The 11,550-nt window shown below is 44.6% G+C and overlaps 1 protein-coding gene across 5 annotated transcripts in view; it reads right to left on the bottom strand.

Annotated features, from left to right (window-relative positions):
• MARK1 (microtubule affinity regulating kinase 1) overlaps positions 1–9,473 on the bottom strand; it is a 59,260-nt gene extending 49,787 nt beyond the window's left edge. For 4 of the 5 annotated variants that reach the window (XM_027896188.1, XM_027896185.1, XM_027896187.1 and 1 more), the window contains exon 1: positions 9,254–9,380. In XM_027896188.1, coding sequence (XP_027751989.1) covers positions 9,254–9,304 — 51 coding nt within the window. In that variant the 5' untranslated portion in view covers positions 9,305–9,380. Of the gene's footprint in view, positions 1–9,253 lie in introns of all 5 variants that reach the window. The other variant, XR_003572600.1, reaches the window with a different exon arrangement.
• Positions 9,474–11,550: the final 2,077 nt, after the last annotated feature.

Consider the following 11,550-nt stretch of genomic DNA (forward strand, 5'->3'; position numbering starts at 1 on the left):
CAGGTTTTAAACGGACAGCAAATCGCAGATTCAACCAGGTTGGAAAAGACCTCTGATATCATCCAGTCCAACCCATGACCCAACACCATCCTGTCAACTAGACCACGGCACTAAGTGCCACATCCAGTCTCTTTCAAAATACCTCCAGGGATGGTGACTCCACCTCCCTGGGCAGCCCATTCCAACGTCTGATTACTCTCTATGTAAAGAATTGATATCTAATGTCTAACCTAAACGTCCCCTGGCAGAGCCTAAACAGCCCCAGCTCCCTCAGAAATGAATCCATATAGGCATTTAGAAACTCAGAAAAATGGACATTGGGCAAACGTGTATGGATAAAGCTGCTGTGATGGCAGCTTACAGACCAGCACCAGGTTTAAAACAAAATTGGACAAATATTTGAGAGACTAAAGATAAATCATCTATGTGATAACCCTTAACCTTAAGATTACAAATAAGTGGCCTTTTCCCCTTTGTAGACACATGAAAGATATTTTACTTTATTTTCCTATAGCTTGCTTCTTGAGTATTGAGTTGAGATGAGAAAGATAAGAACCAATAGTGGGGAAAGGAGGAAGTCAGGAGGAAAGCTTTCAGGAGAGCTGAAAACAGCACTGTACCACAGCGACTAAGGCTGAGCCTCTGCTTACAAGGTGTGTGTTTCACAGCACCCTGAGTAAGGCGTGGGCCCTCCTACAGGAGCACAGCAGAGGCTCTACAGGTTTTACCACAAGGCTCGCCTTGGGCAGAGCCTTTACAGCAAGCCCTGCTAGAGCCCAATCTATCCAAATCTAATTTATTTCCTTCAACCACATCTGTCTAATGAAAGATATCACTTCTCTCTAACAGCCTTGCCTAATTCTGTCTCTGCTTGAGATTTTAAAAGTTATCATGCACTACTATTACTTTATAATATAGAAACAATTAGACTTTGTCACTAGTAGTATTATTATCATTATCTGCCCTTGCAAAGACTGCCATGGGCTATCCAGTAACTCTCTATGGTTTAGCTACTTGAACATCAATGTACTACACAAGTGCTTTCATCAGAGGTGAAGTTCTGTCTTGTTATTCAAGCTAGCCATACCACAGCTGTGTATGTTTAAAATACAGTTCTGCAGCACAGTTGGACAAAGTTCCTTATCATGAATCAATTTAAATATATATTAAGTTTGGACATCATTCTCTGATCTGAGTAACATTGCGCTACTTTTGTGAATTCTACAGGTGTTTAAACATAAACCAGGATTATTAGTCTGCTTATTACCAACACATCACCAAGGTCACAGGGAACAAGGCAGAGGCTGATCTGAAGTCAAGAACGTGTTTTATTCTGACCTCAGTAAAACTCCAATAAGTGCAACAATCCTCACTTTGGAAATCATTATACCTGTGAACACACATATCAACGTGTGGGCATTCAGTGCTTTTTTAGATTCAGTATACATCTTGGAAATTAAAACAATGACTCTGGCCAAAGCTAACTATAACCAAGAGTCCTCTTTCTACTATATTGTCGGGCTTTTGAAGAACACAAGTGCGAAAAAAAAAAACCTCTCTTGTCCAATACACGTTGTATTGCTGCATTTTGAATGTATGTTTCTATAATAATCTTACATTTGTATAAAACATTGCTAACTTGAAATAGTTTGCACAGAAAAGGACAGGAGTCGTTGGCACTGAGCACTTAGATCTTCAACAGTTCTGCAGGAGCCTTCACAGAAGTCATCTTGATTGTAAGACACACTCATGCTAACCCAAGAAGTGGAGTGCAGACCACTTCTCATTTTGACACCCACAATCTACACCTAAGGTGCCCCACAAGCATAGGAACAGCAAGATAAAAAAAGGAAAATTGCTTCTTCCTGAATCCATATACAACAAACAGCAGAGTAGGAAAACTTGGAAAACTCACAGACTACACGTTCATTCCAGCAAAAGAGAGCCCACTTTCCACAGTCATTTAAGCAAAGTTCAGTGTCTGACCATCAGCTGTCCTGATAAGTTGGAGAATTTTAGAACAACATAATGATCTTTCATCCTACAGAGATGCCCAATAAACCTGTGCTTTTTTGTTTCACACAAATACACTCTATTGATCACTCGTTACAGACTAAGCTGTGGCACTGCTCCATGAGCATGTCTGGTTCACTGCTTTAAAGGTTAACTGTAGCCCAGCTGAATTTAATTGTGCAGGCACCTTACTACAACTGTGACTGTATGTCTTTCAGCATGAGTTGCTGTTTTCTTTGAAAGTATTCATAAAGCAATTCCTGATAAAAATGCTTACCTTAAAACAAACAAACAAACAAACAACAAACAAAACAAAAAATCCCAAACAACAAACCACCACCAAAATAACTAACCAACCAAAAAAAAACTCCCATCAACCAAACTTTTTTTTTCAATTGCTATCTCAGGTCAAAAAAAAAAGCAGGATTATGATAAGCACAGAGAGTTACTTTCTAATGCTTTTGCCTTCAACTGTTTTACCACGACAGCTGGTTGGTGACTACTTCAGAAACTAAAGTTGAAACAGTCACAGGAAAACGTATCTTAAAAACAAGGGCCATCTTATCCTCTTGGATTTTTAGCCTTAGATTCACTAGGATGCTCAAGAAAACTATCTAAGCAGCTATGAAGTCTTAAACTGACCTTGAGACATCTCATCAATCCTTTGATTTTGCTATTTTACTAAGTTATTCACAGAAAAACAAAGATGATTCACTCTTACATGAAACACAACTGGCCCAATTTAAAGCTCAGTTTATCACTGAGCACAGAGAATACACACACAAAATAAGAGCTAATTTAGAACGTGAAAGAAGTAGAGAAATGCTAACAATTGAACAGGCTTGGTAGCTGATGTGGAGAAAGAGCTTCTTATTAAAACTCAGATTGAGTTGCATTATATTCATTACACTGAACAATGCAAACGTTTTGTTGAAACTTCCCTGTTTTCATGGCTGTTTTCACAAACCGTCAACTGTGGAGAACATATCTTCTTAATTTAACACTATCTAGAGCAAACATTCAATAATCAAGACCCAGAAAAAACTGTCAAGTCCTAAAAAGAATTTTTTTGGCTATTCTGAAATTCCAGAAAGATTAAAAAAAACACAACAACAAACCAAACCACAAAAATCAAGCATTCTGTTTATAACAACAACAACAACAAAATAGATGGTGTCATGACCACAACATAAATAAGCTAAGTTTGAAATTTGTCACTGTCTGCAGCAGCTTACAAGTAGTATGTTCAACCTGGAAGGTAGCACAGACTGCAAATGTGTATTTTAAAATAAAGACTGAAGCTACTAAAAAATTAGAACTAAACAGAGGTGGTAAAATGCTTTCTCTCCAACATTGCAACATATAAAAAGTTTGCTCAAACTCTAAAAGTTGTGAGTAGGCCAACCTGTAGAAACCTGTCTTGGGACTTAAGTTGCACCATAGATTTATAGCTCCACATTAATAGTAAAATCATCTCTCCTCTTAACAGGATAGTTTCTCAGTGAATCTGCTCTACTGGAAAACTGTTTGAAGTTCTCACAAGCATCAGTAAGATATAAAGGCCAGGTCTATACTAAATTCTGAGAACAAGAAAAAAGGTCTGCAAGTGCAAATACAGGTCACTGATTGAGAACACAATTTCACAGAAATCACTGTATCTGCCCTTAAAAGAAAAATGAAATTAATCTTTTTTTCTGTGTTTAAACTATTGAGGTCAATTAGAAGTTAGCAGGAGCTTCCTCTGCTAGGCAACAGCAATTGTGATGGTAAAAACACATTTACAATGGAAACAATAATTTGTAAATATAATTGGGTGCTATGGGGAAAAAATCATGCCTTTGCTGATGATTAAAATACTTAAGGTGTACAGTCAAATTCTTTTAAAAAAACTTGTGTTAATATAAACAGTAAGTCCATACAATCAAGAAAAATATGCCAGTAAAGACCCTGCTGACAACAAGTCTCCCTAGAACATAATTTCCTTGTTCTAGTTCAGTGTTTATCTCCACTGACCATGGAAGGACAGTTTCCAGAATGCCAACCACAAACAATCTAACTTTATGTTTACCTATGAATCTCAAAAGCCCCATGAAGTATGAAAAGAAATCAGTACTACAAGCAAACTGCATTAACTCCTTCTGAACTTTAACCCTGTATACTTTCATGATGCCTAGAAAGAACCTGAAGCATGAAGCTACATTTTCACTCCTTTGTACCAAAATATTTCTCTATATATTTCTCATAAGGAAAATGAAACTAAACATCTATCTCACCTGTCCAATTGCTCTCTCTGATCCACACAGAAGGTCCACCTCAAAATGGACAACATACTTTATAACAAAATGAGCCTTGCTCTCTCTCTGCACAGTGCTCTAGCTAAACGAGAGTTTTCCCCCACAGTGTAGGAGCTTGCTCCAGATGTGAAGCAAAACAAGAAAAATAAAGTCTGCATACAGGAAACAAAAACACTCAAAATAAGATCAGGAGAACATACCCTGTTCAAACAAACATACAACCTAATAGTATATTTATGATCAAGGAAAACAACATTGCAAGGAAAAAACACAGGCATTCCTCACTTTGCTCAAGCCCATCTCCTGTGGATAAGAGAGATCCAGCTGTACTCTTGAACCCATAAGGCTTGGAAACTAGGCCATTCTTCTGCTTAAGGCACTGAAGGAAAGAATTCTTGTCAGATACTTTCTCCCACGCCCCCTCTGTCCAAATCAAAACCATGTGTTCTTATTGTGCAAAAGCAAATCCAGAAGAGGGAAAAAAAAAAAAAATAGAAAGAAATTAAACATGGTATAATCATTATCATCCCAACTTGACCACTTCAGTCTATCCTCTTATCTCTTGCCCTGTTCAATTTTTTCCTCTTTAAAATGCAGCTGTCTAGCAGCCTTCCCTATCAGAAAGGCATCCTTAACCACACCCACTTTAGGTGGCATCTGAGACATCACCTTCCCCATACTAGCCCACAAATGGGTGTGCATGTGTCAAAATTATAATCACTTGTATGATAATGAAGCAAATCATATAACCATAGGTCACTGTTTTACCCTTCCATAAAACTCCCTCTGCTGTGACATCTCTTAATCATTCTCAGATAGCACTGGCTAGGTAAGATAAACCACAATTCCCACATTCCTCCTTGACCCTGGCCAGTTATCATCCAGCATTCCTGCCTTGTTTGTTCCTTCTTCCATCGTAAACATGCCAGATTGCTCAAGCAGAACTAAACAACTTTGATGCCTCTGAAAAGTAGAAAACAAAGTAATACTTTAAAACTTAGCAAGATGGGTAAGACCACAACACAAACAGTAATACCCTCACAGGTAACAGTAACACCTTCAAAAGATTAAATTACACTTGCCACAGAGAAAAAAAAAAAAAAAAAGTATTCTTATGCCAGACTAAAGAGGTCTTTAAGTCAGAAAAAAAGCAAGCTACAGCATTCTCATTTTTAATAATTTTATTAAAAGTGCTATACAGCAAGTAGTACAGAGCCAACTGTTGGATCTCCATGAGCATTTTCTTATACAGAGCTCCCCAAAACCATTTAGGAGAATATAGTACTGATGCATTTTTTTTCTCTTGCCTTACTTCAGGAAAAACATTCCCCAATTTAACAACACAGAACGAAGGGAAAAATATAGAAGCTCCTCTCTCCTCAATTCATACCAACTCAAAGAAAACAAAAGAAATACTCTAGCTCAAAGCTTTTGATTCCTGTCCTTCTCCTCTTCCAGTGACAGCAGAGCAGGGAAGCTCAGTTCACCCAAACTAACCCCAACTGCAAGTGTTTCAATGCACTGACACATTACCCGTCACAGCCTACGTAAAATGTATCAAGAGGAAGCTGTAAATAGTTACATGTACAAAATCAAAACACGGGGAAATTATTATTTTGAATACCACTCCTATCCCTCATTTGAAGAAACAAATTCGGTAATAGGCATGAAAACACAGTAGAGCCTCCACCCATTAATTTCCCCAAATTTCCCAATAAACTGTTCAGTAAGAATAAGTGTTTGACAATCATAATCTATTTATTTTCCTTAAACACAGCTTTCATGAAAGAGAAGTAACATTTCCAGTGAAAAGTATTTATGGACATATGCTAGAGAAGCTAAACATAGCACTGGGAGATGTCAGGAATAGCAAAAAGGCAAAGAAAAGACAAAGGGTGTGAATCTGCACTAGGCAGACCTATCAGTTACACACACACTGCTCCACCACCACTGGCTCCCTCCACCTGTTGTGTGCCCGTTGTTGACGGTTCCTGTACTTTTTACTTCAGCTTTCTGATAAGACTTTACCAAGGAATATGCTGCATGATCTTATCCCTTCTAGACTATTTTCAAAGGGCACTGTGGGACAAAAGGCACAAAGAATTGTGGAAGCATGTAGGTTTTTCACCCACCCCATCAGGAACTCCTGTAATTCCTCAAGGAATGTATATTACGATAGGTGCTATACCCAATTATTACATTATTTTTCAAAGGACGTAAGAGATGCCTGCACACTCACTGAGAAAAAGACACATTAAAGTTTTCTTTATTTTCTATTTTAAAGCACTGAAAGCAGTTGCCAAGAGACAGGGGGTGGTGGTGGCAGGGTAGTTCCCTGTGATTTCATGCAACAACTTCACACCATGTGCAAAGCACAGCTGGACGGGTACATAGGTTTGTACTCAGAACCATCAATCAGCTCTCTCAGGGATACAGAGCTACGGTCTGTCCCTTGGGAGTGACACAATGGAGCCACACTGCTGAGATGGCCACGCGCATGAGAGGGAAGTAAAGAGCCTCTCCTGAAGATCACCACTAGCTGCAGAACTTGGGAGAGCTTTGCTAATATACATACTCGAGGATTAGAAATATGCACTACGAAGATGGACTTTTTTTTTTACCAGGCCAAAACCTGTTCCTTAACTCCTCACTTTTTCCAATTACTTCTCTCTTTTCTTGCAGCTTCTCACCGCCTCAGTTACCCAGAGCTTACTAGCTCGACTTTGTACGTCAAGACCCATCAGCATAAACAGTTCCCCAGTCCATTAGTGTTTATTAGCAGAAGGAAGCACATTAAAAGTAAATTAAGAGTCTCACCTCACCCTCACAGAATCCATTTTAAATCAAGGAATGCTGCTGATCAGGAAGTCAGACACGGACCACCTCCTCCATCCTACATTTGCCACTTTAGCAAAAGTCAGGGACATCACAGGCAGCAGAGACGGCTTCCTGAGGCTGCCTGACGGGCAGACCTCGAGGTCTCTGCTCCAAAACCCATCAGACGCCATACTAATGACAGCACTAGAATTACTTTGTGCAGATTTAGGAACTTACTACTGCACAGCTCTTTGCTGTTTATCTGGATGGAGGATTATATTCATTAGTATTAGGTTGCAGACTTACACCAAGGTTTTCAGAAGCAAATGTGCAATTTTCAGTTTTCTGATATCCTGTACAAATGTGGGGTTTTTTAGATACCCAATGAACTCCCTGAAATTACAACAATAAAAAATAACACTTACTATTCCCTAAGTGTCAAAATTGAGCACTTACAAGTAGTATATCTTTTAAATGAACTACTTACATTTTAATTGAAGTTTTCATTCTATAAAAGATGATGACATTTGAGAATATTTCTATCTGCCTTGTGTAAATTTTGCAAGTCTTATGCACTATATTACTGGATGTATGCCTATATATATCCCTTCCTGTCATCTATCTCTCATCAACATTCCCATATACGTTTGAAATGGAGACTCATGAGTAACACATATCACACAAACCTGGGCTTTATCATTTAATTAAATCGAACTTTTCATCTCAAGGACTTACTTTCATTGTGACAATAACACAGAACTCATCAGTTCATGAAGACTAAGGACAGACCAAATACATCTATTTGCCTTAACTAGCAATAACGCTGATATTGCTGTGTCAACTAAACTTCCACTGAGCGACTGATACTAAAAGCTCATTATAATAATTCACCAAGCTAGGGTTTCACTTCTTTAGCTATATTACCTCATTTCTGTTTCCTCTGTCTTCCAGATCCTCTTCTCACATTCACTTTTCATTTTATATCAGTCAAGAACCTAATCAGAAGCACCATTGCTTGGGCTTGTACAGTAACAAACCTTATAAGCTCCTACTGTTGACCAGAATCTCTGTAGATTGATTCGATACAAATAAGCATCTTCTTCAATCCATTTCATCCCACTAGGCTATCTTTCTTCATTTCTTACCAATCTCTTTCCACCCAAGTAGAAGGTGGGTATGACTCCTTTTCCCCCTCCTTCTACCACCTTCCCAAAGTCAACTAATGATACCTAACACATTACAAACACAGCACTTTTAACAGTGGTCCCCTTAGCCAAGAGGAAAACGTCACACCTCCTCCACACCTATTTAAATAATCACCACTGATGGACAGGACCAGACAGGGTCCAGCATTCCTCAGGTACACCATCTATCGTAGCCAAGACTAGTTGTTTTCTACGGGAGACCACTACAGCAGAGAACACCACCGTGCTCCCGCTCCAACGAGCCCGGGCGGAGCAGAGGAGAGCGCAAAGATGTTTAAACAGAGCACAAAGGAAGATATAACGAACTCGGGAGGAACCAAGGACCCGACCACAGCCCCTCTGAGAGGCAACACAAAGCAAAACAGAGGAAGGAATACAGCAACACCAGGGACCGTCTCGGAGGTGCAAACTGAACAAAGAGCAAGTACCGCTGAACCCCAGAAAGCGAGACAGGGCCAAGCGCCAGGCGGTCTGACAGCCCACAAGTGGATATCCTGGCCCAGGCGCGGAGGTGCCCGGTGCGGGGGACTCCCTAAGGCGGGGCAGCTGCCCGCGGGGGCTACAGGCCTCTGCCCGGCGGGGGCCCGTGTGCCGACAGCCGAGGACATATAAGGGCAGCCTGTCCCAGCCCGGCCCGGCCGCGCTGGAAGGGGCTGCGGGAGCGCTCCCTGCGGGAGGCCCAGGCCCGCTGGGGCGACGTGGAGCGCGGCGGGCCCGACCCGCCCCGGCAGCGCCGCACGGAGGAGCCCGGGGCGCAAGCAGGCGGCGGTGCCGGCTCGGCCGCGGCCCGCCCGCCCCTGGGGCACCCGGCCGGGGCGGCACGACGGGCAGGGCCGCCGCGGCTGCCGCGGAGAGGCGGAGGGCGGGAGAGAAGAAGAGAGGGAGGGAGGGAGAGAGGGAAGGGAGTCCCGGCGCGGCACTCACGTTCTCGGTGTCCCGCTCGTTGACGGTGGGCAGCGGCGTGCGGGTGGACATGGTGTGGGGCGCCGCGGCGCCGCGCCCGGCGCTCCGAGGGGAAAGGCCGCTCCTAGGCCGCGGCAGAGCCCGCCGGCCGCCCCCGCCGGCAGCCGGGCGCACACGGCGGGACGCGGGGCCTCCTGCCCGCTACGCGCCCGGCGCCATCGCCTCGCCCGCCCCGCCGACCCTCCGCCCGCCTCGCCGCCGGGCTCCGCTCAGCTCAGCCGCCGGCTCCTCCTCCTCCTTCTCCGCCCTCCTGCCCGCTCAGGTGAGCGGCCGGCAGCGCAGGGGGGCCGCGGCGCCTCCTCACCGCATCCGGCAGCGGCACCGGCCCCTCCTCCCCGCTCCCCTCCCCGCCTGTCCCCTCCTCCTCCGCCTCCTCCCCCTGCCGGCCCCCGCCCCGCCGGTCCCGCCGCAGGAAGCGCCGCGCGGGGCGGGGCGGGGCGGGCGCGGCAACCAGGGGCGAGCGGGGCCGGCGCCGCCACCGCCGCTGTGGTCGCGGAGCCGTCACGGGCCCAGCCCGGGTGGGGGCCGGGGTGGGGGGGGACGGGACCTCGTAGCTGTCCACGGCTTTCTCCCGAGGGGGAGCGGAGGGGCAGGCACCGATCTCTTTTTCTCTCTGGTGACCAGTGACAGAACCCGGGGGAATGGCCCGAAGCCGTGTCAAGGGAGGTCAAGGATGAATGCTGGGAAAAGGCTCTTCACCCAGAGGGTGGTTGGGCTCTGGAACAGGCTCCCCAGGGAAGCACTCACAGCACCAAGCCTGACAGAGTTCAAGAAGCGTTTGGACAATTCTCTCGGACACATGGTGTGACTGTTGGGGTGTCTTGTGCCGGGCTAGGAGTTGGAGTCGATGATCCCTGTGGGCCCATTCCAGCCCGGGATGCCCTGTGGTTCTGTGGGATAGGTGTGAGGGAGGCCGAGGGAAGGGCGTGTCGCAGCGCCCCGGGGCCAGGGCCAGCCAGGGGACTGGGCGTGTCCCTCCGCCTGGCGGGATGAGGAGGCCCGGGAGGGATCAGTAATCCAGCGGCGCTCAGGGAGGTGGGAATTCCTAAGCCCCCTGTGTGAGGGATGCGGGACGGAGCCCGCGGGGGTGCTGGGGTCCGCTGATGGTGGCTAGTGGATTGCTAGGGATTGTCTCTTGTCTTTCAGTTGTCTCTTCTTACCAGGAGCAGCCCTGCCTGTCTCTCGCACGGCTCTAAGTCCATAAAGCACCGACTTTCTAGAGGTTTGTAAACCCCACAGAGCGTCTGTGTGAATCAAGCCATTTATTTCTGCACCTTAGCAAGCCAGGCAGCCTCCCTTACCCACTTGAAGCTGAAATGGGATCAACAAGAATTTGCAGCACATCCTTCCACTCATGTCCGATGGGTACGCAGTCCTCGAACACTTAACCAGTGACCTCATGTGCTTAAAATTAGAACTATACACACATTTTCATCTTTGAGAAGTTACTAGTGTTTAAATGGCAGCAGGTTTTGCTATAAAACCAGCTGAACCCTTTACCAAATTCTACAAATAATCTAAAAAAAATATGAACAACTTACCCTGCACCAAAAACAAAAGAAAAAGAGTGGGTCTGGATTTCCATTGGAATATTTCAACACATCTGTGTAGCTGGGGCTGTAAATGTCTTCATAAATTGTGTAAACACAATCCTTTTTCTGAAAGGTCTTCCTTATGAAATCATTTTGGAAGTCACTTCAAATTGTCTGTGTATGTCTTCAGCAAGCCCTTGTGAAAGAGTATGGGCTGTTACACATATTTGGGAAAACAACTCTTCTGCATCTGATGCAGACACAGGCGGAGAACATCCCCATGTTGTACGAGCAGCGTAACTGGACTCGCTGTTTGCACATCAGCATCGTGTTGCTCTGAGCATTCATGATTTGTCAGTTGGGACAGAGGTTCCCAGCTAGTCCTCTGACCAAAGCCTCCCAAATCCTGGCCAGGGCCTCTGCGAGCTCATGGCTCTCTCCGCACATAGCTGGCACTACTGACAGCAAGGGAAATTTTAGGGTCTTTTGTTTTTACTGGGAACAAAATAATCCAGGATTGGGTTTACTCGAGGTAAACAGCCATGGTCTAGCCAGCATGCCAAAACAAGTTTGTTGACAAACTGGATATTAACCCAGTTTAGTTGCTTAGCTCATCAAAGTGCATTTGCTTTTATCCCAAATAAGGACAAGGCTGCGTCTGGGACTCTGCATGGGGTCTGACTCTGCAACCCTTACTTGGTCAAACTCCCAGTGATGTAAACCCAT

This window comes from Empidonax traillii, unplaced genomic scaffold (genome assembly GCF_003031625.1).
Source record: "Empidonax traillii isolate 1590-97213 ecotype Southwest subspecies unplaced genomic scaffold, ASM303162v1 scaffold485:size756489, whole genome shotgun sequence".
NCBI lineage: Eukaryota > Metazoa > Chordata > Aves > Passeriformes > Tyrannidae > Empidonax > Empidonax traillii.